This window comes from Armigeres subalbatus, chromosome 1 (assembly GCF_024139115.2).
Source record: "Armigeres subalbatus isolate Guangzhou_Male chromosome 1, GZ_Asu_2, whole genome shotgun sequence".
Taxonomy (NCBI): domain Eukaryota; kingdom Metazoa; phylum Arthropoda; class Insecta; order Diptera; family Culicidae; genus Armigeres; species Armigeres subalbatus.
Window position 1 is genome coordinate 250,638,227 of NC_085139.1, and position 24,985 is coordinate 250,663,211.

General features: G+C 41.8%; 1 protein-coding gene across 1 annotated transcript in view; it reads right to left on the reverse strand.

Annotated features, from left to right (window-relative positions):
* Positions 1–24,985, reverse strand: part of LOC134206598 (protein gone early) — a 280,343-nt gene that overhangs the window by 115,883 nt on the left and 139,475 nt on the right. The window contains exons 3-4 of the mRNA XM_062682330.1: positions 20,506–21,491; positions 20,006–20,196 (exon numbers count right to left, since the gene is read on the reverse strand). Coding sequence (XP_062538314.1) covers positions 20,006–20,196; positions 20,506–20,926 — 612 coding nt within the window. The 5' untranslated portion in view covers positions 20,927–21,491. The remainder of the gene's footprint in view (positions 1–20,005; positions 20,197–20,505; positions 21,492–24,985) is intronic.

A 24,985-nucleotide genomic window follows, 5' to 3' on the forward strand; every position in this document is an offset into this window, starting at 1 on the left:
AATTGCCGGTCACTTGTGGTGTCAATAGAATCTGTATCTTCATTACTTTCATCTGCTTCTCTCCGCTTTGAGTAGTATAACTTTCACCGAAAAAAATCAAATGAATTAAAGTCGATAAATCGTTTTTTTACATTTGTTGGTTTGTCAGATAGACCACAAATTTTCAAACATCAATATATCTGTGGTCTATTGGATCTGTTAACCTTTTGACTCCTGATGTCCGAGTTCGTAAAGATCCGCAGATGAAATGCATTTCGCTAGAGATGTTTATTTAAAATTCTGTAAAATATTCTTCACGTCAAGTTATCTGAATCTATTCCTTTATAAAAAGAAAGATAACAAAAGCAGCACCAATAGAGAGCACATCATCGATTTTTATCACAGATAGTTGGTGGTTCGACAAAGTGTCACACAGCATGTGCCTTGATGCGATGGGATACGAGCATTTTCTTTTTGTGAGAGTCAAGCACTGGCCAGCAGATTGATATCGAACCGAGAAGGTGTCATAAATAGCCTTGGGCCAGGTCAGTACACAAACTGTGATTCTGTCGTATGTGTGCCAGATTTTGGATTGGCTAGCGCTTCCGGATATCGATGGTTGGCAAACTAAAGCGGTTGGCAGATTGGATTGTTACTCTCGAGTGTGCAAACTCTCAAGTATTCAGTATACGAACTGCATTTCTGCGCTTCTTCAAAAAATGAGGAGAGGGAGAAACTGCGAGTGACTTCGAATGATGAGGTGCAGTTGAACTGAAACTCATTGCAACATTAATCCATTGTTGCATTCTGCCAGTTCAAACAAACAAACTTGTTATACGATACTGGGAAACCAATTTCCACATTTGTACACACAACACTTAAAATCTTTCTTCCCCCGACGCCGTGTGGCAGCATCCTCCCCAGCACTTCTGTTTAAGGTCACTCCTGACGGAATCCAAGATTAAAAGTGCTCGCGTTTTCGGGGGCACACCACTCGATACGGAAGCAACGTACAACTGTCATCTTTACTATTTCACGCATGCTGCGACGCAGCAAAGCTAAATCAACAAAAATGATAGTTGTGCGCCGCCTCTGAATCGAGTGGTGTGTCCCCGAAAACGCGAGCACTTTTAATCTTGGATTCCGTCAGGAGTGACCTTAATTGCCTCCCATCGCATTACAAAAGTAACGAGCATCTTACGATGAGTGATCTGTATAAACTAATAAAATGCTCCCATCTCCAATTTGATCCGATTTTCCTACGCAGGCCGAACCCGATCCCTCCTGTCTCATTTGGAATCTACGGTACTGTTTACCAGCGTTTATTGATATGTTTTGTGTATTTATTTATGCACGCACGGATCGTAAAAAATTTCCATTTAAGCCACCACCGCCACCGTCTTGACGCGCTTCAAACGTTCTTTTTCGAAGAACCGTGTGAAGTGAATGCGTCAGAATGGGTGCATAATTAATTGATGGACATCAATTTTGGTGAATGATTGATTTAGGAGCTTTTTGCTCGGTCATGTCTAGCGCGATACGAGAAGGAAATTATTTTCGACAGAACGCACAATGGGATCGAAATCGTAGAATTTTTTTTTCACTTGTAGTTTATGGGAGCTACCTTCTTGCCTCATTTTCCTTATTAAAACAAGACCATGACGTGACGGCACGCGTTGAAAGTGCGGTTCGTTCTCGCACCGCTCTGCGGGCCGGTTGTCATCACTGTGCTAATATTTAAGTAGTAATAAGTCACACCCAAAATGAGAGGACCGCGAGAGAAAAATATCTCTGTTTGTATTAAGGAAAGCAGCAACGGAATGCCATAGATCTCGAAGATGGTCATATTTTCTTAATTATTTTCTCACTTTGACCGGCGGCAGTACGATGGTGGTGAAATTTTTATGCACTGATGGTATCAATTGTGTGATCTGGGATAGTCTAAATTGAACTTGAATTGCTTACAAAAATACGATCTTCTATGCATTGTGATTTGGAGCTGATTTATCCAGAGGGGAAGTGGTGACTCAATTTGAGCTAATCGCCAACTATTCTTGCTGTCTCATCTGCCAACTCATCTGTCTAAAATGCGCATAAATGAATGACAGGAACAGTAGGTATAACAAAATTGTTATAAAATGTTGTTATTCTAAATCATGCTGATTATATTGTACAAAGCTTGAACCTCACTGGTCGTCCTCTTTAAGGTCAATGTCAGAGTGTAAGTAAACTAACAAATCTTATCATATTCATCATTGGGAAATCAAACTTAATTCCGTTGCTAATGTCATTATTACATCGATGATACTGATGGGATGTAGCCTGCCATGTCCCGTTTGAGCCATCCACTTCGCTCTCTTCCAGTTTGACACCCCCATTATGGAATATTACCCGCAACGGGGATAAAAATGAAGCCATTACAGTGCGGGGCAGATCGCTTTTTCCGCTGTCTTCAATCCTCCACAGGGAGGATATCCAGCGGGCAAATGGAATGGATGTCCCACTTCGGATCCTCCCTTCCATCACATTATTCGCGTAGCAAAAGAAAAAATTACTTCGGGGAGAACATTGCCACTACTAAGCCATGATTCCGTGTCTCGGCAATTAGGCTTCTGTTGAAATGTTTAATTCAATCATAAAAATTGATTTTAGTGAAGCGTGACTTTCCCACACAGTTCCAGTGCCAGTAGTGGCAGGTTAGGAATGTTAGGATATGACTCAACCGTTTTATCCTCGCTATGAAATTTTCACACCCGATTTATAATAGAAATGAAAACAAATATTAAGACGAATGGAGCCGCTTGTTCTCTCGGACGCCGCCCACCCGCAACCGAAGCTAAACCGATTAGTGCCAAACGTGCGTTCAGCGGGTTTTGATTGTTGATCTTGTTGTCAAAGATAGAGAGATACAGGGAAGATGGAAAGTGTTATTCTACTCTGGAATTGAACAATTGGACCGCCATTAAACATTCGAAAGAAAAACAAATATCTGTAATGCGTCGTCGTTTTTTGTTTGTTGTTCATCTTTCTGTCTTTTACGACTTTGACAACGGGGCGGCTCGCTGGAGCTGCCCCGCGCGCGACGTATACTCTTTGAGACAACAATATTAATCTACTGGAAAACTCGGGTGCTCGAGTTTCCGGATTTTTCTCTATTGTCGTCCTCCAGAGCGCGCGACGGGCAGCAGGATCGACAGCAACAAGCATCCATTAACAGATGTTTTACTCGGAGCCCACTTTTTGTATTGAGTCGCGGCTCCACTGGCGTAGCTCGAAAGACACCCAAAGGTTGGGTCACTTAGTTCATCATAATTCGATTAAAAATGTTCAAATCGACTTTTCTGAGCGAGGGGAAACCTTCCTACACGTCGGTATTCTGAAATTGCGGAAGTGCTATCTGATTTTATTGAACTCAAATGAAAAGTCGTTTTAAAATTTGTAAAATTCAGTTTGCATTATTCACGTTTCAATCCACTTCGTATTTTAAAAAAATAGACTAAAAACGGATTGGCGGTAGACATTAAAAAATGATTCAATTTGCAATGCTCTCCTGGGAAAACAAATCCTAGCTAAGCCAATGCCTTCAGTTGTACTGATAATACTCTCCGAATTGCTGAAGCAATTGCGGCAAGAACAGCACTTACTGCAAAGGTTACAAGTTTATTCGGCCAAGCTGGGCAATGTGGAGCCCGGAAAATCCAGGCGGGGAAAACGATCATAAAGCAAATAGGAAGTGCAAACGCAGTGGAACCCTGTTCCACGAAACAAACAAGCGGCCACAGAGAACGACCGACGATGGAGTCTCAGTCTCAGTCAGTTCAGTAGCTGAATGTACCAGGGGAAAGAGGACGATGTTGATGATAATGTTTGGTCGCCGCAGTCACGCGCTCGTTGTTCGCTGCTGGTCGGAGGCGTCACCGACGCAAATGAAGGATGATTTTTTGCAGTTTTTGTTATGGTACGTCTTTTACTATGTCTTAACAAAAATATGAATGGAATTTTGAGGGAATTAAAGTGGGATTGACAGTGTTTGGTGCGGGTTTATTTTAAAATTAAAGCAAAAAGAAAGCAAATAGATCGATGTTGAAGAGATTGGCGGTGCTACCTTTATTGGGCGCCTCTCACCAGGGGAAATAAAATGCACAAATTATACATGTAATGTAGAGAAGTTTATCTAAAAGATGTAAGACTAAACGATTTACTGCAGCGGTTCTCAAACTGGGCTATAACAATGCGTAATGATAAAAGTGCGTTTTGATAAAAGTATATTTTTTTCATTTGAAATCTTTGTCTTGTATATAGCATGACGATCAATAGCCAAAAAGCCAAAAACGGCAGAAGTAGATTGCAGTGTTCTATGTTGCAAGGTGATTTTTAGTGCATGCAAATGACACCCTTTTGTGGTCGAATTTTGGCGCAATCCATCGGTAGGACATAAAACCGACGTTAAAAGTGCTAGGTAGAAACCATACCCTACCACCAGGCAGTGAGCCACGTGTTCCTCAGATTCGAGAACAATAGAATCAATATCGCTCGAGTTTTAATAAAGTGGAGCACAATTCGAGATTTGCTAAACTCAGTGCCTGACGGAGCGACCAAAGATTGCCCCGAATAAATCAAACAGGGTGTCGACTCAAATTTGAGAATAAAATTCCCTGACTTTCCCTGACTTTCCAGACCATTTCTTCAAAAATTCCAGGTATCAAAAATGTTTTTTTTTTCAATTACTTGAAGCATTTGAAAATTTCTGTATTTATGAATCCTTGAAGTCCAATGAGTTTCTGAGTTACTGGAAGCCTAATCACTTCTCAAAGCAGAGCATTAAGGATTTGAAGAATATCGTAGGTAATTCTGGTCGTTCACAAAGAATCAAGTAGAAGCGGAGTCATGCGCAATTATGATAACCTTATCACAATTCACATCTTTCCGAAATTGGCTCCAATTAATGTTCCAATTAAACTTTCTTCATCCACTTCTTCCACCATTCGAAATTCTCACGATCTTGCTGGAGTCGCAATACCTTCATTACCTACCTTGTATCAAATCTTATATCTTTCGACACGACTTTTGAACTCTTTCCAAAGAATCGTGGGAGCTTCTGAAAATCCTTCTAATTCCGTAAAACGGATTAGGTATTTTCATGAACATTGAATAACCTCCATTAGCTCTCAAGTATACTTACGGAGTAATGATTCTTATTCAATATCTATGGAGTTTATGGACATCTAAAAATAGTCACGGCAATCTTCCAGATAATCAAGAATTCAATCCATACCAGCTCACAAAAATCCACACTCACTTGCAGTAAGTCCAGGAAATGATTCCAAGCACCGCAATACTTATAATATTTTTTTCCGTCTGTATACACGCAGGTCGTTTAATTTTTGTCGAATGTTACCTTCGGGTTAAATGAAGCAATGGTCTCAAAGAAGAAATTCGAAAAAAATTAGGTCATGTTTGTGAGGAAGTGGCATAACTAGTCTCAAATGCTAAGGGAAGCTACACCTACTCTATTTATTTTATGGAATAATAGATGTTTGTTAAAAGTGAATCAATTGTCTTGGAATTCCAGCATTGATTTATGTATAGAAAGTTCAACTACTATCAACTAGGTGTCAGACAACTACAACAAGTAAAGAAACCTGTAAAAGGAACATCTAATGGAGTTTTTTAGGAACTCGTGCAAACATAATTTGACCACCAAAGGATGTGAGGATCGACCAATGACATTATAAGCTCCCCAAGTAACCATTAAACAGTTAGATTTCGGTTCTATCTTCTTCTTCTTCTTATTGGCATTACATCCCCCACTAGGACAGAGCCGCCTCGCAGCTTAGTGTTCATCAAGCACTTCCACAGTTATTAACTGCGAGATTTCTAAGCCAAGTTACCATTTTTGCATTCGTATATCATGAGGCTAACACGATGATACTTTTATGCCCAGGGAAGTCGAGACAATTTCCAATTCGGTTTTATAGTCGCATTAAAAACCTGGTCAACAGTGCTAGTAAGACTTAAATTACACATAAGTGCTGCTCAAAAGCCGCTTTTGGCGAATTATTTGGCTGATATAGTGCTTGCCCCTACCTATTTTTCCACGCCTATGCCAACAAAATGTCAAAATATTTAGACGAGTTGGAAAGAAACGAAAAAATATGAAACGAAAAATATTTATTTACATCTTGATGTGTTCTTTCTTTTTTCTTCCCATTGAGGACTTGATGATTTTTTTGCCATTTATGTTTAACTCCGGTCTTGAACGCCTGAACACTTGGTGGAAGGAATTGGTTCAAGTACCGCTGAGTTTGCCATCTGATCCATCTCCAAATTGAGTGGATGTATTGCTGGCAAGTGATAAAAACAGATGGTTTCCATCTGCCTTCATCCCAAGAGCGGGGAATGATAAAAAAGAAATGTGAAAACATGCTGAGTCCGTGAATACTTTTTATGTTCGCCTATATAAAAGGTTTCTTTCGACTAATAAATATAGCTACAGAATAAATAAATATGAAACATTTATCCGGAATTTTCCATGCAGTATGATTTAGTTTCCTATATGTACAAACAAGGATGTTAACGATCATTCAATAATTTGCGTTCGATCATTTAGTAGTTTGTCAATAACACATTCCAGAGACTGAATTTCAAAATAGGTTGTATGGTGGACTTCTAATGCGCAGGTTTTTCTACAACTTTGCCTAATGGTTCGTTATTAGAACTCCACTATTGACGGAGTTAGAGCGCTAGTTGCAGTAACTCAAACTAAATGATTGGAATTTTGTCTAAGTTATTTAGTCTAAGTTACTGAAACTATAGCTATAACTCCGTTACTAGTGGAATTCAAACAACGAACCATAAGGCAGAGTTGTAGAGAAACCTTCGCACTAGAAGTCCACCATATAACATATTTTGAAATTCAGCTTCTGAAATGTGTTATTGACAAACTACTAAATGATCGAACGCAAATTACTGAATGATCGTTAACATCCTTGTGTACAAATGTTAATCATTATTACTGCAAAACATATTTACATGGTAAGCCTTGAAAATAATTGTCGTGCACCCACCGGAACATCTCACCGTTCGCCTTTCCCCCTCACCCCCACCCCTAAAAATATCAGTTCCAAATGCGAGTAAAAGAGACAGGTTGTAAAACTTTAGGAATTATTGTTATTGATTTCACCCAAACGTCATAGATGATAGCTTTAAATTGGTTTTAATAGTTCCCTTATTCGGCTTGTATCCACAGGGCTGATCAGCTTTCCATCAAAGCGTTATATACCGCTATACGGCTTCTTTTACTGCCTGAAGTGTATACTGCCAATAAGCATTTGAAAAACACATATAAAGCTTATAAGCACTGAAAAGCTGCTATACGGGTTAAATAAGGCTTATTACAGTGCTTAATGGTTAGCTGGGTCATCATCAAATGAAAGTTCACGAAATGTTTTCAAAACAGTGCCGTCATAGGTTAACAAAGATAGTAATCGGCGTTTTCTTTAAATATGCTTCCAAATATCTAACCAACGTTGTAGGTTGAACAATTTTGATGATTGTTTTTAAACGGTTCTGAACTATGGCCCATTTCAACCATTTGATTCAGTTTCGACTGTTCATCAAAAGGTAATGTGATATTTTAGGTTTTTCATTAGAGTTGGTTACTAGTCAGCAATTTAAATTTATCAAGATAGATCGCATTTTCTATATCATAAGCAAATCAAAATATTTCCATTAAGACTGACTCTCGCGATTGATGTTTAAGTATTTGTACGAACTTTTATAACTTTTTTTTTTTGCTGGGAACATTACTTGAACGCTACTGTTGAAGATACTGCAAAAAATCCAAAACGACTCCGACACAAAACCAATGGTCACACAAAAAATAAGCTTTATAACAGCTTGATAGTGGAGGTGGTTGTCGACTGTAATTGACTCAGCTATGCAGTCTGATGACCAACTAAAACGCTATATTAATTCTGATCCGACGTTTCGGTATCTTTTTGGTCCATTTCCAATGGATTAGAAAGGTTCAGCGTTTCATTGTCATAAGTGTCCTTTATAACTTGAATTAAAAAAAAATCACTATAAATTTTCAACATTGGGTTTTGTGATTTTTTCCCTGACCTTAATCAAAATTCCCTGACTTTCCCTGACATTCCAGACCCAAATTGAAATTCCCTGACTTTCCAGTTTTTTCCAGGTAGTCGACACCCTGTCAAAAGATAAATGCTTGCATGTCGTTCACGCATTAGTGATACCAATAATTTCACAGGATATGGCCTTCTGCATCAGAGGTCCTCTTGTTTGCAGCCATCTGTGAGACCAGCGCGACCAATACCACTCGACACTGCACACTGCATGCTAACTTTGTACCAGTAAAGGAGGTGCATACGAGGCCCCGTCCCGTATGCGAAGAGTGAAGCAAAAGGTAGAGGACGACCGATAGCACCGACTCCGAGCAGTCATCGTGTCGCGTGACAAGGCTGGCTACGACGACGCTGTACCGCGTGACATTCACACGAGCGACGAACAGCACATCGGATAAAAGTTTGCATGACAAAGTGTGAATAGTTGTCTACCTGTGCAACTCAAAGATCTGAGGCGACAAGGAATGTACGGCAGGTACGATAGGCATAAAATGATCCAATATACAGTTTGTGCGAGCACTACTTTCTACATTTGGGTAATTTGTTGAGTACGATTGAGTTTTGATTGTTTGGTTTGACCTTCTTCTCGATGTACGAAGAGTCATAGGCTAGCCGGCCTACTGAGCACGTGAGAATAAGTCCGCGAGCCGCGGAAACTCTAAAAATTGAATTGATTTAGCGTTCACTTTCTTGTTCTGCTCGGAGAATCCACCCCGACGAATAATAGAATATAACAATTTGGCGATAAAAAATCAAAAGGACGAAAAATTGTTGAATAATATGTTAAGAATAGACTTATGAACTAAAATTTTGAGTCTGAAGGTACGGAAGCCTCCATTTGAAAGGCATGAATGATTTTTTCCAAGAAGCTCAGTTGCTTCGTTCCAAAAGAATTGAAAGCATCCTTCCACGCATTTTGGAAGCCTTCTTCCAAGCATCTTGGTAGTATTCTTTCAAGAGACTCGGGAGCCTCTCTTCAAGGGACTACTTTCAAGAGGCTCAGAGGCGTCTTTACAAGATGCTCAGGAGACTCTTCTCGAGTGGCTCGAAAGCCGCAATTCAAGAGGCTCGAAAGCCTGATTTCAAGAGGGTTGGAAGCTTCAACTCAAAAGGCTTAGAAGTCGCAATTCAAAAGGCTTAGAAACTCCAATTCAGAAGGCTTCAAGAGGTTTGGATGTCTTCCCTTCAAGGGGTCCAGATGCCCCTTTTCAAGAGCTGCAGAAGCCTACATTCAAGGCTTGGAAACCTCAGTTCAAGAGGTAAGCATCAACTCAAAAGACTTCAAGAGGTTCCTTCAAGAGCTGCGGAAGCCTCCCTTCAAGAGCCGCGGAAGCCTACTCTCAAAAGCCTCAGACGCATCCTTTCAAGATGCTTGGAAGCCTTTTCTAAAGTGGCTTGAAAGTCATCTTTCAAGAGGCTCAGAACCTCTTTTTCAAGAACTGAGGAAGCCTACTTTTAAGCCTCAATTCAAAAGGCATAGAAGCTTCAATTCAAAAGGCTTCTAGAGCAGCGGTTCTCAACCTACCCAAGCAGCACCAATTGTTTCACTACTGAACATTTCACTGTGTTGCAACTATTCGGAAAGAAACAATATTTGCGTATGTACCACCAAATATAACTCTCTTGCAATCTAAAAAGCGCAAGAGGTGGAGCCTACGGAAACATCCTTCGATTGCAGTAAAATTTCAATAATGTTGCAAAATACTACAGCGCAAAAAAAATAAAACTAAAATATAAAACTGGATTCGATTTATGAATCTTTTGATTGATAGTCCTTCACTCTACCACAGCACCATTCAACACTTCAGAAGGGACTGCATGTTGACTCACCATAAAAACCATACGATTAAAAGTTTTGTACCTGGGTTTCCTGTTTACTTGATTGCACCATCACAGGAAAAAAATGTGAGTTGTCAAAACGTTGAACGATGCTAAATTAAACACAAAGACACATTCAGCTTATCTGCAACTTAAATTTTGAAAGACGCATTGAAGTAACATGGTAAAAAATATGCAACTTAATGATTTTGTTTCATGTTTGCAACATGAAGTGCAGTATTCTTTGTTTGTTTGTACCCCTGGGGGTACCTTCGCTGGTCCCAGGGGGTACCTCGGACAAAAATGCGTAATGGCGGACGTATTACAATTACAATCGAAACTTATTGATAAAGTTTTGGTAATTGTGTATTTTTCATTTAAAAATGTTGTCTTGTACATAGTATGCATTATTTATTTTTGTTTTTCAGACTAAGGCCGGAGTTGTCTGTGCAGTGCATAAAAGTGTTCTCCATTCATTTCAGTTCATGGCTGCATGATGCCAACCACGCAGTCTGCGGGGGTTCCGAAAATAGTCTTTCACCTGATCGATCCAACTTTCTCGCTGCGCACCTTGGCTTCTTGTTCCCGTAGGATCGTTGTCAAGAATCATTTGAACCAGATTACTACACGTCATTCTGGCTACGTGTTCGGTCTACCAGAGTCTTCCGATATTCACGGGATGAACGATGGATGGTTCTCCCAACAGCTGATGCAACTCGTGGCTGATTCGCCTTCTCCACCATCTGCACCCCACCTAATGCGCGTATTGCAGATAGTCAGTTTGGTACGGCGACGAAGTCTATTCAATCGTAGCACTTTGCTTCTCGGTAGCATTCACCCAGACAGCTCGATGGCCTCCTTCCAAGATGTTCAGAAGCCTTCTCTCGAGAGGCTTGGGAGCATCCTTTCAATATGCTTGGAAAACTCCCTTCACGAGGCTTGGTAGCCTCCTTTCAAGAAGCCTGCAAGCCATGTTTCAAGAGGCCCAGAAACCTCGCTTTGAGATACCCGGAATTCTCTTTTCAATAGGCTCGGAAGGCTCCTTTTAAGAAGGGCGGAAGCCTTCTTTTGAAAAACTCGGAAGACTCCTTTCAAGAGGCTCGAAAAATTCTTTTCAAAAGGCTTGGACAACAACTTTCAAGAGGCCGGAAGCCTTTTAAAAGAGTCGAAAGACTTCTTTCAAAAAGCTCTGATGACTCCTTTCAAAAGGCTCGGGAAGCTACTTTCAAGAGTCTTGAAAGCCTCCTTTCGAGAGGCCTGAAAGCCTCGCTTTGAGAGACCCGGAATCCTCAAAAGGTTCAGAAGTCTCCTTTCAAGAATGTCGGAAGCCTTTTTCAAAAAGCTCAGAAGACTCCTTTCGAGAGACTCGAAAAGTTTTATTTTCAAAAGGCTCGGAAAATTCATTTTAAGAGGCTCGGAAGCCTGCTTCCAAGAGACTGAGAAGCTTATTTTCAATAGGCTAGGAAGCTTCTTTTCAAGAGGCCGGAAGCCTTGGTTTAAGGCGCCCGGAAGTCTACTTTCAAGAGGCTCGGAAGTCGCCTTTTAAGAGGCTTGTAAGCCTCCTTTTAAAAGGCTTGGAAGCCTGTTTTCGAAAGGCTCTCAAGCCTATTATCAAGAGGCTCGTAAGCCTGTTTCCAAAAGTCTTGGAAGCTTATTTTTAAGAGGCTCGAAAGCCTCCTTCAAGTGGCTCAGAAGCCTATTTTCAAGAAGGTCGTCTTCCAAGAAGCCCGGAAGCCTGCTTTCAAGAGGCTCGCAAGCCTTTTTCAAGAGGCTCAGGAGGCTTATTGTCAAGTGGCTCGGAAGCCTTAATTTAAGAGGCTCGGAAGCCTGCTTTCAAGAGGCTCAGAAGCCTTCCTCCAATAGACTTGGAAGCATACTTTCAAGAGGCTCAGAAGCGTCCTTTCGAGATGCAAAGGAAGCCTCTCTTCAAGTGGCTTGAAAGCCGCCGTGCAAGAGACTCGAAAGCTATTCAAGAGGCTCAGAAGCTTCTTATCAAGGTGCGGAAGCCTACTTTTAAGAGATTCAAGGGCTTGGAAGTGTCCTTTCAAGAGACCTGGAAGCCTACTTTCAGGAGGGGGTACCTCAATTTATGCAAAAGTTGAGAACCACTGTTCTAGAGGTTCAGAAGTCTTCCTTCAAAAGGCTCAGAAGCTTCTTTTCAAGAGGGTATGAAGCCTCAATTCAAAAGGCTTCAAGAGGTTCTGAAGTCTTCCTTCAAGAGTCGCGGAAGCCTCCCTTCAAGAGGCTCAGGAGTCTCTTTTCAAGTGCTGCGGAAGCCTATTTTCCAGGCTTGGAAGCCTCAATTCAAGAGGCATAGAAGCCTTAATTCAAAATGCTTCAAGAAGTTCAGAAATCTTCCGTCAAGAGGCTCCCTTCAAGAGTCGCGGAAGCCTCTCTTCAAGGGGCTCAGAAGCCTCTTTTCAAGAGCTTCGGAAGCCTACTTTCAAGGCTTGGAAGCCTCAATTCAAGAGGCATAGAAGCTTCAATTCAAAAGGCTTCAAGAAGTTCGGAAGTCTTTCTTCAAGAGGCTCGGAAGCCTCAAAGGGTCGATTTCTTCACCTCCGCTTAGGCCTTAAACCATGTTTAAGCGTATTGGTAAGCACCGCTTAAGAGTTGAGCGGAGGTGAAGAAATTGGCCCTAATAGTAATAAGTCCTGTAGGAAGCTTGATGTACAGTATGTCCCATAAAAACGCAACAATATCAAATTCAAAGTTACGCAGTTACATAGTTTCATTTCTTTTTTCATTAATATGTTCACTAGAAACAAATGTTTTTGACGTACGGTTCTTCTGAGAGCCTCTGATAGACTTACTAAAGAGATCAGAGAAAAACGAGGTACACGTTTTCAATACCCTTCGCGTTAGAAATTGTACTTGGGTGCCAAATCCAATGTTCAAGAGATAAAATGTTATACGTGAGTAGCAGAACATATCATGTTAGCCACTTTCTTAATGTTTACGTAACAGTTGTACTTGAAAACGTACATTAAGGACTATTTTAAGTACTGCTAAAATCATTTTGCAAAAAGTTATGCTTAAAATATGATTTTTGAGGGTCATTCATACAAAACGTGGTCTTACTAGTTACCAAACCGTTATTTCAATATTGTGTCTTCAGAAAAGATGTTCAAGTTCACATTCTTTATAACATTGCAGAGGACTACCACTGGTTTAGCACATCTGCGTAAATTTTTTATTCCAAATTGACGTTTTCTTATCAAAAGGAAGCCTAAGAAATATCGTTCAACTCTTCTGAAGACACCATGACTCTAAAATGTAGTTTTCAGGTCGAAAACAAAAAATCGCACGTTTTGAGGGCTTATGAACCAGTATGTTTAGGGACACTCCTCACGGAATCCAAATGTCAAAGTACCTGCGTTTTCAAGGGCACACCACTCGATACGGAAGCATCGCACAACTGTCATTTCTATTATTTCAGCTTTGCTGCTTCGCAGCATGGGTTGTAGGACAAAAGGTCGAAGGTCAAAAGATCGAAGGACAAAAGGTCGAAGGGTCAAAAGGTCGAAACAAAAAAACTGCGTCAAAAGGTCGAAGGACAAAAGGTCGAAAGGACCAAAAGGTCTTTCTTTTTCTTTTCCCTTCTTTCTTATTACTTATTCTTTTTTCCTTCTTCCTTTTACTTCTTACTTCATGTGTCCTTCCTTCAATTCTTTTTCCTCCTTCCATATTTCATCTTCTTTATTTCTAACTTCTTTATTTTTTCATTCTTTCTTCCTACTTGCTTTCTTCTTTTTTTCTTCTTTTTTCTTCTTTCTTCTTTCTTTCTCTTTTCTCTCCCCCCTTTTTTTCTCCCTTTTTGTTTTCAGTTTTTCTTCCTTCTTTCTTTTACTTTCTTCCTTTTTTCCTTATTTACTCTTTCTTTTTTGCTTCTCTCTTCCTTTTTTCTCTTTTCTTCCTTCTTTCATCATTCTTTCCTGCTTTCTTCTTTCTTCTTTCTTTTTTCTTCTTTCCTTCCTTCCTTCTATCTTCCTACTCTCCTTTTTCCTACTCTCTTTCTTCCTTTCCTTCGTTTTTCTTCTTTCTTTCTTCCATCTTTATTCCTTCTTTCCACTTTCTTTCTTCCTCCTTATTTCCTCCTTTTTTCTCCTTTTTCCTACTTTCTTTCTTCTTTTTTCCTCCTTTCTTCTATATTTCTTCTCTCTTTCTTTCTTCTTTCCTCCTGCTTTCTTTCTTTTTCCTTCTTGTTTACTGTTTTTCTTCCTACTTTCTATTTTTTTCTTTTTCTTTCTTCTTTAATCCTTCCTTCTTCATTCTTCCTTTCTTCTTTCTTTCATCCTTCTTTCTACCTTCTTTCTTCATTATTTCTCTCTTCTTTGTTCTTTATTTCTTCTTTCTTCCTTATTTCGATCCTTTTTGTTCCTCATTTCTTCCATTTTTCTTCTCTTTTCCTGTTACTTGCTTCCCCCTTCTTTCTTCTGTTTTGCTTCATTGTGTCTTCTCTTCTTCTTCTTTCCTTCTCGCTTTTTTCTTTCGTCTATTTTCCTTTTTTTCTTTCTTCCTTATTCCATCTTTTTTTTCCTTTTTCCATCTTCCTTCTTTCTTTCTTTGGTCTTTTTTCCTCTTCTGTTCTTTTTCTTTCTTACTATACATGTTTCCTCCTATACTCTTTCTTAATTTTCACTTCTTATTCACATCTCACTTCTTACTTCTCACTTTTCACTTCTTATTTATCTATGCTAACTACTTCTATCTCATAACTCCCATCTCATTTATTGTCTTTTTGTTCTTTCGACCTTTTGACCTTCGACGTTATGACACATATTCGACCTTTTGACCCTTCGACCTTTTGACCTTCGCCGTTTTGACCTTTGACCTTTTGACACAGATTCGCAGCATGCGTGAAATAATAAAAATGACAGTTGTGCGTTACTTCCGTTTCGAGTGAAGTGCCCTTGAAACGCGAGTACTTCGAAATTTTGATTCCATGAGGAGTGACCCTAAAAAAACATTCAATATTCAGGGGTATAGTGGAGCTTGGTACCTGAAAGTCTTTGTGGATTGATAAAAAGTCCCCAAAGTTTGAAATTTAGTGACATCGGTTCACTATTTGAATTTTTTTTTATTCCTGTCTTTATTTGGTAGGCACACTGTGTTAATTAACCGTTACTGTGCCGAGATCTACTGTGGTATTCTGCAGCCAGAATCCACACAGAATCAATTTTTAAATTATTCAATTGTTATTGTCGTTACTTGTCCATCTCACCGTGAGTCCATTGTGTCCATTTGTCCGTATCGTGAATCCAATGATCGTTGCATTGTTTGATTGCCATTTATGATGAAGATGAAATATGGAAGGAGGAAACAGCATTGAAGGAAGGGAATACATGCAGTAAGAAGAAAAAAGGAAGAGAATGAGAATAGAAAGAAAAAGGAAGAAGCAATAAGAAAGAAGGAAGAAAAAAGAAAGACCTTTTGGTCCTTCCGACCTTTTGTCCTTCGACCTTTTGTCGCTTCGGCATTTTGACCCTTCGATCTTTTGTCCTTTCGACCTTTTGACCTTCGACCTTTTTAGATTTTTCCATTATTCATTGTTGTTGTCGTTGGCTGTCCATCTCACCGTGAGTCCATTGTGTTCAGTTGTCCGTATCGTGAATCCAATGATCGTTGCATTGTTTGATTGCATTGTTTGTTTAGTGGTTTAATTAATTAAGGGGTACCACTCAAGACGAAGGTTGAGAACCGCTGGTCGTCGATCAAGTGGGTTGGGTTGGTGGCCGATAATGCTATCGGATCTATTCGTACAGAGAGAACTTCTACTCTGGAATCCTTTAGGAATTCAGAACAGAATTATTTTTCCGTTCGGCAGAATCTTTTCGGTTTTCCAAACAGAATTCTTTTGGACTTTCGAATAAAAATTTTTTGGGGCTTCCAAACGGAATTTTCGCGCTTCTGGGCCGAACTTTTTGGACTTTCGAACGGATTTTTTTTTAAATTTAGATCGGAATTCGTTTGGGCCTCCTAACGGAATTCTTTTTGGGGTTTTAAACGAAATACTTTCGGGCTTTCGAATGCAATTCTTTTGTGTTTCCGGAAGGATTTTTTGGTTTGTGAGCAAAAATGTGGTGGGCTTTCGAACGGATTAGGAATCATAGGTTCCTGAAGAGAATATCTTGATCTTACGAATGGAGTAATTTGGGGCTTCTGAATGGAATTATTTTGGACTTCCAAATGCAATGCTTCTGGGCTCATACACGAAATATTTATGTGTCTTTAAACGAAATCCTTACTTCCTTCCGAACGGATTTCTTTCGGACTTCCAAACGGAACCTTTCTGGGCTTCCGAATAAATTTCTTATGGCCTTCCGAACGGAGTTTTTTTTTATGGAATCCGAAAAGAGTTCTTTTGGGTATTCAAACAACACTCCTTCTCAACGGAATTACTTTGGGTCTCCGAACGGAATTTCTTTTCAGGTTTCCGATCGGAATTCTTTAGACTATCGAAAGGAGTACGTTTTTTAAATCCGAACAGCTTCTGAAAGGATTTTTTGGGTTTCGGAATGAACTCTTTTGGTTCATTTTCGGAAGGTTTTTGGGCTCATAAATGGAATCTTTATGGGGCTCTGAACGAAATCCGTGTTGAGTTTCGGAACGGAATTACTTTAGGCTTTCGAATAAAACTCTTTTGAGCTTCCGAATGGATTTTTTTTGGTTTTTCGAACAGAGGTCTTTTGAGTATTCGATTAACTTTCCATTGGGCACCGAACGGAATCCTTTTATGCTGCAGAACGGAATCTTTCTGGATGTCCGAACGGAATTCCCTTTAAATTTCCGAACGGAATCTTTCTAAGATTCCAAATAGAATGATTTTGAGCAAACGAACAAACGAAATTCTTTTTTTTCTTCCGGACAAAATTCTTGCGGTCTTCCAAATGGAAGAATTCCATTTGGGCCCCCGAACGAAATAATTTTAGCCTTCTCAACGGATTTCTTTTTGGTTCCAAAGCTACATTTTCTGGGCTTCCAGACGAAATTCCTTTGAGTTTCGAATTGTTTTAGACTTCCGAATGAAATTTTCTAACTTCTGGTCGGATGCTTTTATGTCCTTCGTATTCGTTTTGGTTTCCCTACGAAATTCTGTTGGGCTTCCAAACAAAAACGCTTTCGAGCGCAATTATTTTGGGTTTCTTGAAGTATTTTTTGGGTTTTCAAGCAAAATCCTTTTGGGATTTTAACGAAATTATTTTGAGATTCCGAACAGAATCTTCTTGGGCTTCTGAACGGAATCCTTTTGGGATTTCCAACCAAATATTGTTGGTCTTCCGCGCGTAATTCTTTTGGACTTCAGAATGGAATCTTTTTAGGCTTTCTGAACAGAGTTCTTTTGTGTATCCGAACAACATCCAATTGGACTTCTGAATGAATTTATTTTGGATTTTCGAACGAAATTCTGTTGGGAAAAGCAATTATTTTGCCCATCTAAACGGTTTTAGAGTGTCGGAACTGAATATTTCGAGCCTCCGAACGAAAATTATCTGAACTTCCGAGCTAATTTCTTTTGAGTTTCCAAACGGATTTTTTTAGGCAGGACTTTCGAAAGGAGTACGTTTTGGTATCCCTACGGATTTTGTTTTGGACTTTTTTTTAACATCCGAACAGAATCTTTTTGTGTCGCACAACGGAATCTTTTTGGGTTTCTAAAAGTAATTCTTTTGAGCGTCCGAACCAATCTCTTTTGAGTTTCCAAACGGAATTCTATTAGGATTTCGAAAGGAGTTTTTCTGGGCTTCCGACCGGAATTTTCGGGCTTCTTGTCGGTTTTATCTTGGGTTTCCGAACGAATTTTGTTGGGTTTCCGAACAGAGTTCTTTTAGATATTTTAAAAACCATTCCATTTGGGTTTCAGAACGGAATTACTTTGGGCCTCCGAACGGAAGTCTTTCGTGCATCTTAACGCAATTATTCTACGGTTTTTGGAATTTCGAACCAAATATTTTTAGGCCTCCTTTTAGGCAGTCTCCGAATGGAATACTTCAGGCAATACTTAAGAAACGAGTGCCTTTTGGATGTCGAACGAGCTGAATTCTGAACGGAATCTTTTTGGGCTTCCGAATAGAATCTTTCGTGCCGAAAGAAATCTTTTTGGGTTCCGAAAAGCAATTTATTTGAGCTTCCGAACGAATATCTTTTGAGTTTCCAAACTGAATATGATTCCGAAAATATACTTTCAGGACCTTTCCGAATTTTCCGGCAACTGAACGGAATTATTTTTGGGCTTAGACCGGTTTTTCTTCGTTTTCCGAACATAATTCTTTCGAGTATTAAACCAACATTCCATTGGGCTTCTCAACGGAATTATTTTGGGCCTCCGAACAAAGTATGTTTTAGGCATCTGAACGGTTTTTGTGTTTTCGAACGAAATATTGTTGGGCCTCCGAACGAAATTCATTTGAATTTCCAAACAAAATTATTCCGAGTTTCCGAACGAAATTCCGAAGCGGATCTTTTTGGATTTTGGAAGGGATTTTTTTTTGGGTTTACGAGCGACATTTTTTCGGTTTTCTTGTGGTTTTCTGAGTGGAATTTTTTAACTTCCAAACGAAAATCTTTTGGGTTTTCAAACGGAATTCTTTTGAGTTTTCAAAGCAGGTTTTTCTAGGCTTCCGAACGAAATTATCGGGCATTTGGGCGAAACGAACAAAATTATTTTGGTCTTCCGAATGGAATTTATTCGTGCTTCCCAACGAAATAATTTTGTAACGAAATCATTTCAGTTTTCAAACGGAATCTTTTTGGGCTTCCGAACCAAATTCTTTAGAGCTTCCACAGGGAGTCTTTCTGGGCTTCCGGACGGAATATTCGGGTTTTGGACGGGATTATTTCGGCCTTCCAAACGGAATTCTTTTGAATTTTGAACGTAATTTGTTTGCACTTCCGAACGGAAATCTTTTATCCTTTTAATGTATTTGAAGGAAATTCTTGTTGGCTTCCGAACAGATTCACTTTGCGATTCTGAAGTTTTTCTGATAGTTTCTTCGAAATTAAACGACCAATACTGCAATTTTTTGTAAAAACTTATCCGCTGTTAAATAATGTAGACCTTGTCAACTTTGAACTGGTGCGGCGTGGGACTGATACTCGAATGATTGCTTGCTTCTTGCGGCGGTGGAGTGACGCGCGTGGTTCATATCTCTAGCAACGTGTCGTTCCGCCGAAATTTTCCACCAAGTTCTCCTCTTTTCGAGTGTACTCAAGAGACATCTTCTAAAACCTAGAACGAACACATTTTGGTTTCCACCTCAACGGGCACACAAAGAAACAGAACAAGCCTCCCACTAGTTCCGTGGAATGGAATGAAAACAAGACCAAGACAACCCAGGAACAACATCTTCGGCGTTGTCCCAGGGGTGGGATGCTCCTTAACATTCGGAAAATTCGATTTCCATTTTCTTGTTGTACCTGTTCTGGAAACTCGGACTGGAGCGGGTTGTGACCGAGTTTTCCCAATGGCCTCTTCCCGGGAGGAACGGTGGCAGCTCGCAGATGCTGCTGCTGCAGCAGCAGCAGCACTGTGTGTCATGAATAATCAAACAATTACCCTTCACCTAGATTTTCACGCCCCCGCAATCGAACTGTTTCCAACCCAGCGGGGATGGGTAGCAACAACCGACATGTGTACCCTATAATCGACGATATTCGAAAAAACATGGAACCTGCATAAATAACGGCACTGGATGCTCCAACAAGGTGGGACAAGACAAATCTCCTCCATTATGTGAAGACGAAGACGATGACTATGCCGATAAGCATCCGTTATCAAATGGAACCAATCTTGCAGTCCGCACGGTTGGCGTATCGGTACGATTGTTGTGCTCCAACGGCCAAGATCGAGGTGAGAATGTTGATGCATTATTCATTAGTAGCGTAGCCGAAAAAACAAAAACTCGAAAAAGAGATGCGAAAAATGCGACATTCGTGTTCCATTTTTTGGTCGGGAGCAGACGCAGAAAAACGGAAGTCTACCATCTATCTCGAAACTCAAGTTGGAACCTTGAATTTGGTCGGCAAACGTTAAAATGATGAGGTCAGGAAGAGGGGCTTACCTGTTTGCTTGCCTCCAAACATTCTGCCTCCAGGCAGACTTCCTTGGTTAGATAGCCGGGAAGTCGAGGCCACAGGATTGCCAGCACAATGAGCACCAACAGCAGCAGCACGGTGACCAGGATCAAACCGATAAATGGTCGTTCGGCTTTTTTCGTGATGTCGAACGTGGTCATGACGTGGTCATAGGAAGCTGAAACAAATGGAAGATTTATTTTTTTGTTATGCACTTGAAAATAAACATTGATGGAATTAGAATCATTTTGTCTAATACGTAGCTTCCATGTGAAAATCACTATCTACAGTTCATTATAAATATTGTACGTGAATATTCCAGATTATAAAACATTAGCCGAGTTAAATGAAAAAATAACACTTTATCCCTAGCCACTGGCATCGGAGTAAGTAAAACACATTATATATTGTACATAAACGTGGGACTACGTACAAACATAACTGATCTAAGAACAAAATCAGAATTTGTGATCTCAACAATACTCACCTCTAAAAACATTCTTCTTGCTGCCCTTCACCGGCTTGTACGGTTGCGTACCGGAAGCATCCGCCATATCAATCACTGACACACCAGAGCCATCTCTTGCCTTCACCAAATCCCCATTTTCCGCACCGTCTGACACTCCTCCTCCTCCTCCACTATCCACATTCGTCTCACCCAGCCCCTTCACCACCAGACCTCCCTTTCCCTGCTGCTGCAACAGCTTGGCCTCTTCATCGGCGGAATCACCCGAACTATTTCCCGACCGGCCTTTCCCCGCGGAATCCGACCCAAACCGCCCGGACCGGTTATTGCCATTCATATTGCTTTTCCGTGGCGGATCATCGCCGCCACCGCCACTGCTCCCATTAGCACCACTTCCGGCTCCAGCCCCGATAGCACCACTTTTGGCGGCATTCTCTGCCATTTTGTAACGAGTTTTTTTGAACTTCAAAATTTTGACACTGGACAATGGGCGCGCGACCGTACTGGGTGTGGGTGATTCTTCACGTCACGCACCTGACAGGGCAGGCGCAACCACTCGAGAACAGGTCAAGGTTTGCTGCCAACACCCGGTATTTCACTCGCGCTATCAACAAATCACCAACGCCGACCGCGACCGGCGATCATTCATCTTCCGGCACCGATGATCCGCGCCACACTTGCGAGGAAAACATCAAGGCAAAACGCGGTTCACTCGCTCGCACGCGCACTGCACGATACCACTTTGTAGTGAACTTGACGACGACGACGTCGACGGTTTTCCGACGATGCGTCGGAGATCACTTTCACGCTGTGCCACTCACACACTAATTTTGGAATACTTCTGCACGATGATCGGTTTTCCAATTTTAATTTTTTACGATGCTTTGTTTTCCCATGGACCGGGACCGTGTGAGAGATTTCACACTTGGAAGTGGCTCCCGATGGGGCATTGTCACTGCTGGGAAAAGCGGCGAGTCGTTTGGTGTGTCATCGTCGTTAGGAGCGTTCTGAAAAGAGACAACAGAGAGATGGAAAGGAGTTAAATATTTTTATGGTGGCATTTGTTTTTGGAATGGTTTGGTACATCTCAGATTTAGTAGGAATTCTTTTTATTGCTTTTGGTTACAGAGATTGAGGAAAAAAGACATTCACTAATCCGAAATTATGGTTTGATATCTATCTTCAAATGTTTCTCTAACAATATGAACTTCTAGGAGAATGAGAATCTATTGAACTTCCCTTTTTTCGTGAGTTCTTCCAGAATTTACTTACAAGTTCATCGAGGAATTACGCAAAGTGAATCTTCAACAAAAGTTTCTTAATGAGTGTACTTCGCAGACTCACTAAATTTTCTACCACAATTCCTATGGAATGGATACCCCTAATAGTCCTAAACCGGCCGTCGGAAAACACATCGTCTTCGGCATCTCGCCGGGATCCAAGGTCACCAGGTACGTGGAAACTTTTATAATCATGGAATAGTTTCCCGTAGCTAGTACTTAAATTCCGTTTAACCCGAATAAAGCCGAAAATAATAAATTTCTCTCTTATAGTGGAATGTTTTCACTGTCATAATACGAGTTTAGTACAATTCCATTTAATTCCAATACCTCGTTATACTTTTACATATACCTACGTATTTCGACTCGACTCGAGTTAAATCAAGTACGAGACACTGAAGACGACCTTACAGTTACCTTACAGTTGAATTGTACTAAAATCGTATTATTTTGAAATTTGTTGAATAAAAAGCGCTGAAAGTCAATTGATTTGATTTCGGCAGTTCCGTGGGAACCTGCTGTTCTCTTTACGTTTTCGTTATTCCGTTGGAAGATTGCACCTCAGACTTCCATTCCACTATTGGTTTTGATTTTTAGTACGAGGGTAACTAGGGCAAGGGATTGTAGTGTGGTTTTCCTAGGATTCAGTGGGTGATTTTGAACATTCAGCCAGCAACTGTTCGGAGAGTTCCCCTGAGGAATTGTCTCAAAATAGTGGTGGTAGTGGTCTCTCGTACATTACATTAAACATTACCTCAGACGATTTACAAACGGTTACAGTCCATTCAGAAAACTCTTTTATTGGGCAAAAAAAACTCTTTATTCGAGTTTCTTAAAAGGATTCCGAGTATCTTGAAAAAAGACTTCCGAGCCTCTTAAAACGAGGCTTTTAAACCTTCTAAAAGGTATCTTCCGAGTTTTTTTTGAGCCCCTTGAAAGGAGGCTTCCGAGCCTCTTGAAAGGAGGCTTCCGAGCCTCTTGAAAGGAGGCTTCCGAGCCTCTTGAAAGGAGACTTTCGAGCCTCTTGGAAGGAGACTTCCGAGCCTCTTGAAAGGAGACTTTCGAGCCTCTTGGAAGGAGACTTCCGAGCCTCTTGGAAGGAGGCTTCCGAGCCTCTTGAAAGGAGGCTTCCGAGCCTCTTGAAAGGAGGCTTCCGAGCCTCTTGAAAGGAGGCTTCCGAGCATCTTGAAACGAAGCTTTCAGGCCTCTTGAAAGGAGGCTTCCAGGCCTCTTGAAGGAGGCTTCGAGCCTCTTGAAGGAGGCTGAGCCTCTTGAAAGGAGGCTTGAGCCTCTTGAAAGGAGGCTGGGGCCTCTTGAAGGAGGCTTCTGAGGCCTCTTGAAGGAGGCCTGAGCCTCTTGAAAGGAGGCTTCCAGGCCTCTTGGAAGGAGACTTCCTGAGCCTCTTGGAAGGGAGGCTTCCGGGCCTCTTGAAGGAGACTTCCGAGCCTCTTGGAAGGAGACTTCCGAGCCTCTTGGAAGGAGACTTGAGCCTCTTGGAAGGAGTCTTCCGAGCCTCTTGGAAAGAGACTTTGAGCCTCTTGGAAGGAGGCTTGAGCCTCTTGGAGGAGGCTTCCGAGCCTCTTGGAAGGAGGCTTGAGCCTCTTGGAAGGAGGCTTGAGCCTCTTGGAAGGAGGCTTGAGCCTCTTGAAGGAGGCTGAGGCCTCTTGGAAGGAGGCTTCCGAGCCTCTTGGAAGGAGGCTTCCGAGCCTCTTGGAAGGAGGCTTCCGGAGCTTCTTGGAAGGAGGCTGTGAGGCCTCTTGGAAGGAGGCTGTGAGCCTCTTGGAGGAGGCTTCAGGCCTCTTGGAAGGAGGCTTCCAGGCCTCTTGGAAGGAGGGCTTCTGAGCCTCTTGGAGGAGGCTTGAGCCTCTTGGAGGAGGCTTCCAGGCCTCTTGGAAGGAGGCTTGAGGCCTCTTGGAAGGAGGCTTCCGAGCCTCTTGGAAGGAGGCTTCCTGAGCCTCTTGGAAGGAGGCTTCCGAGCCTCTTGGAAGGAGGCTTCCGAGCCTCTTGGAAGGAGGCTTCCGAGCCTCTTGGAAGGAGGCTTCCGAGCCTCTTGGAAGGAGGCTTCCGAGCCTCGTGGAAGGAGGCTTCCGAGCCTCTTGGAATGAAACTTCCGAACCTATTGAAAGGAGGCTTCCGAGTCTCTTAGGAGGAGGCTTCCGAGCCTCTTGGAAGAAGGCTTCTGAGCCTCCTGGAAGGAGGCTTCCGAGCCTCTTGAAATGAAACTTACAAACCTCTTGAAAGGAGGCTTCCGAGTCTCTTAGAAGGAGGCTTCCGAGCATCCTAAAAGGAGACTTCCGAACCGCTTGAAAGGAAGCTTCCGAGCCTCTTGGAGGAGACTTCCGAGCCTCTTGGACGGAGGCTTCCGACCCTCTTGGTAGGAGGCTTCCGAGCCTCTTGCGAGGAGGCTTCCGAGCCTCTTAGGAGGAGGCTTCCGAGCCTCTTGGAAGGAGGCTTCCGAGCCTCTTGGAAGGAGGCTTCCGAACCTCTTGGAAGCAGAGTTCCGAGCCTCTTGGAAGGAGGGTTCCGAGCATCCTAAAAGGAGACTTCCAAACCTCTTGAAAGGAGGCTTCCGAGCCTGCTAATAGGAGACTTTCGAACCGCTTGAAAGGAGGCTTCCGTGCTTCATGAAAGGAGGCTTCCGAGCCTTTTGAAAGGAGGCTTCCGAGCCTCTTGAAAGGAGGCTTCCGAATCTCCGCGCCTCTTGGAAGAAGGCTTCCGAGCCTCGTGAAAGGAGGCTTCCGAGCCTCTTGGAAGAAGGCTTCCGAGCCTCGTGGAAGGAGGCTTCCGAGTCTCGTGGAAGGAGGCTTCCGAGCCTTTTGAAATGAAACTTCCGAACCTTTTGAAAGGAGGCTTCCGAGTCTCTTAGTAAGAGGCTTCCGAGCCTCTTGGAAGAAAGCTTCCGAGCCTCGGGGAAGGAGGCTTGAGCCTCTTGAAATGAAACTTCCGAACCTCTTGAAGGAGGCTTGAGTATCTTAGAAGGAGGCTTCTGAGTCTCTTGGAAGGAGGGTTCGAGCATCCTAAAGGAGACTTCCAAACCTCTTGAAAGGAGGCTTCCAAGCCTGCTAATCTTCCGAACCTCTTGAAATGAAGCTTTCGAGCCTCTTGAAAGGAGGCTTCCGAGCCTCTTGAAAGGAGGGTTCCGAATCACTTGAAAGGAGGGTTCCGCGCCTCTTAAAAGGAGACGTGCAAACCGCTTGAAAGGAGGCTTCCGGGCCTCTGGA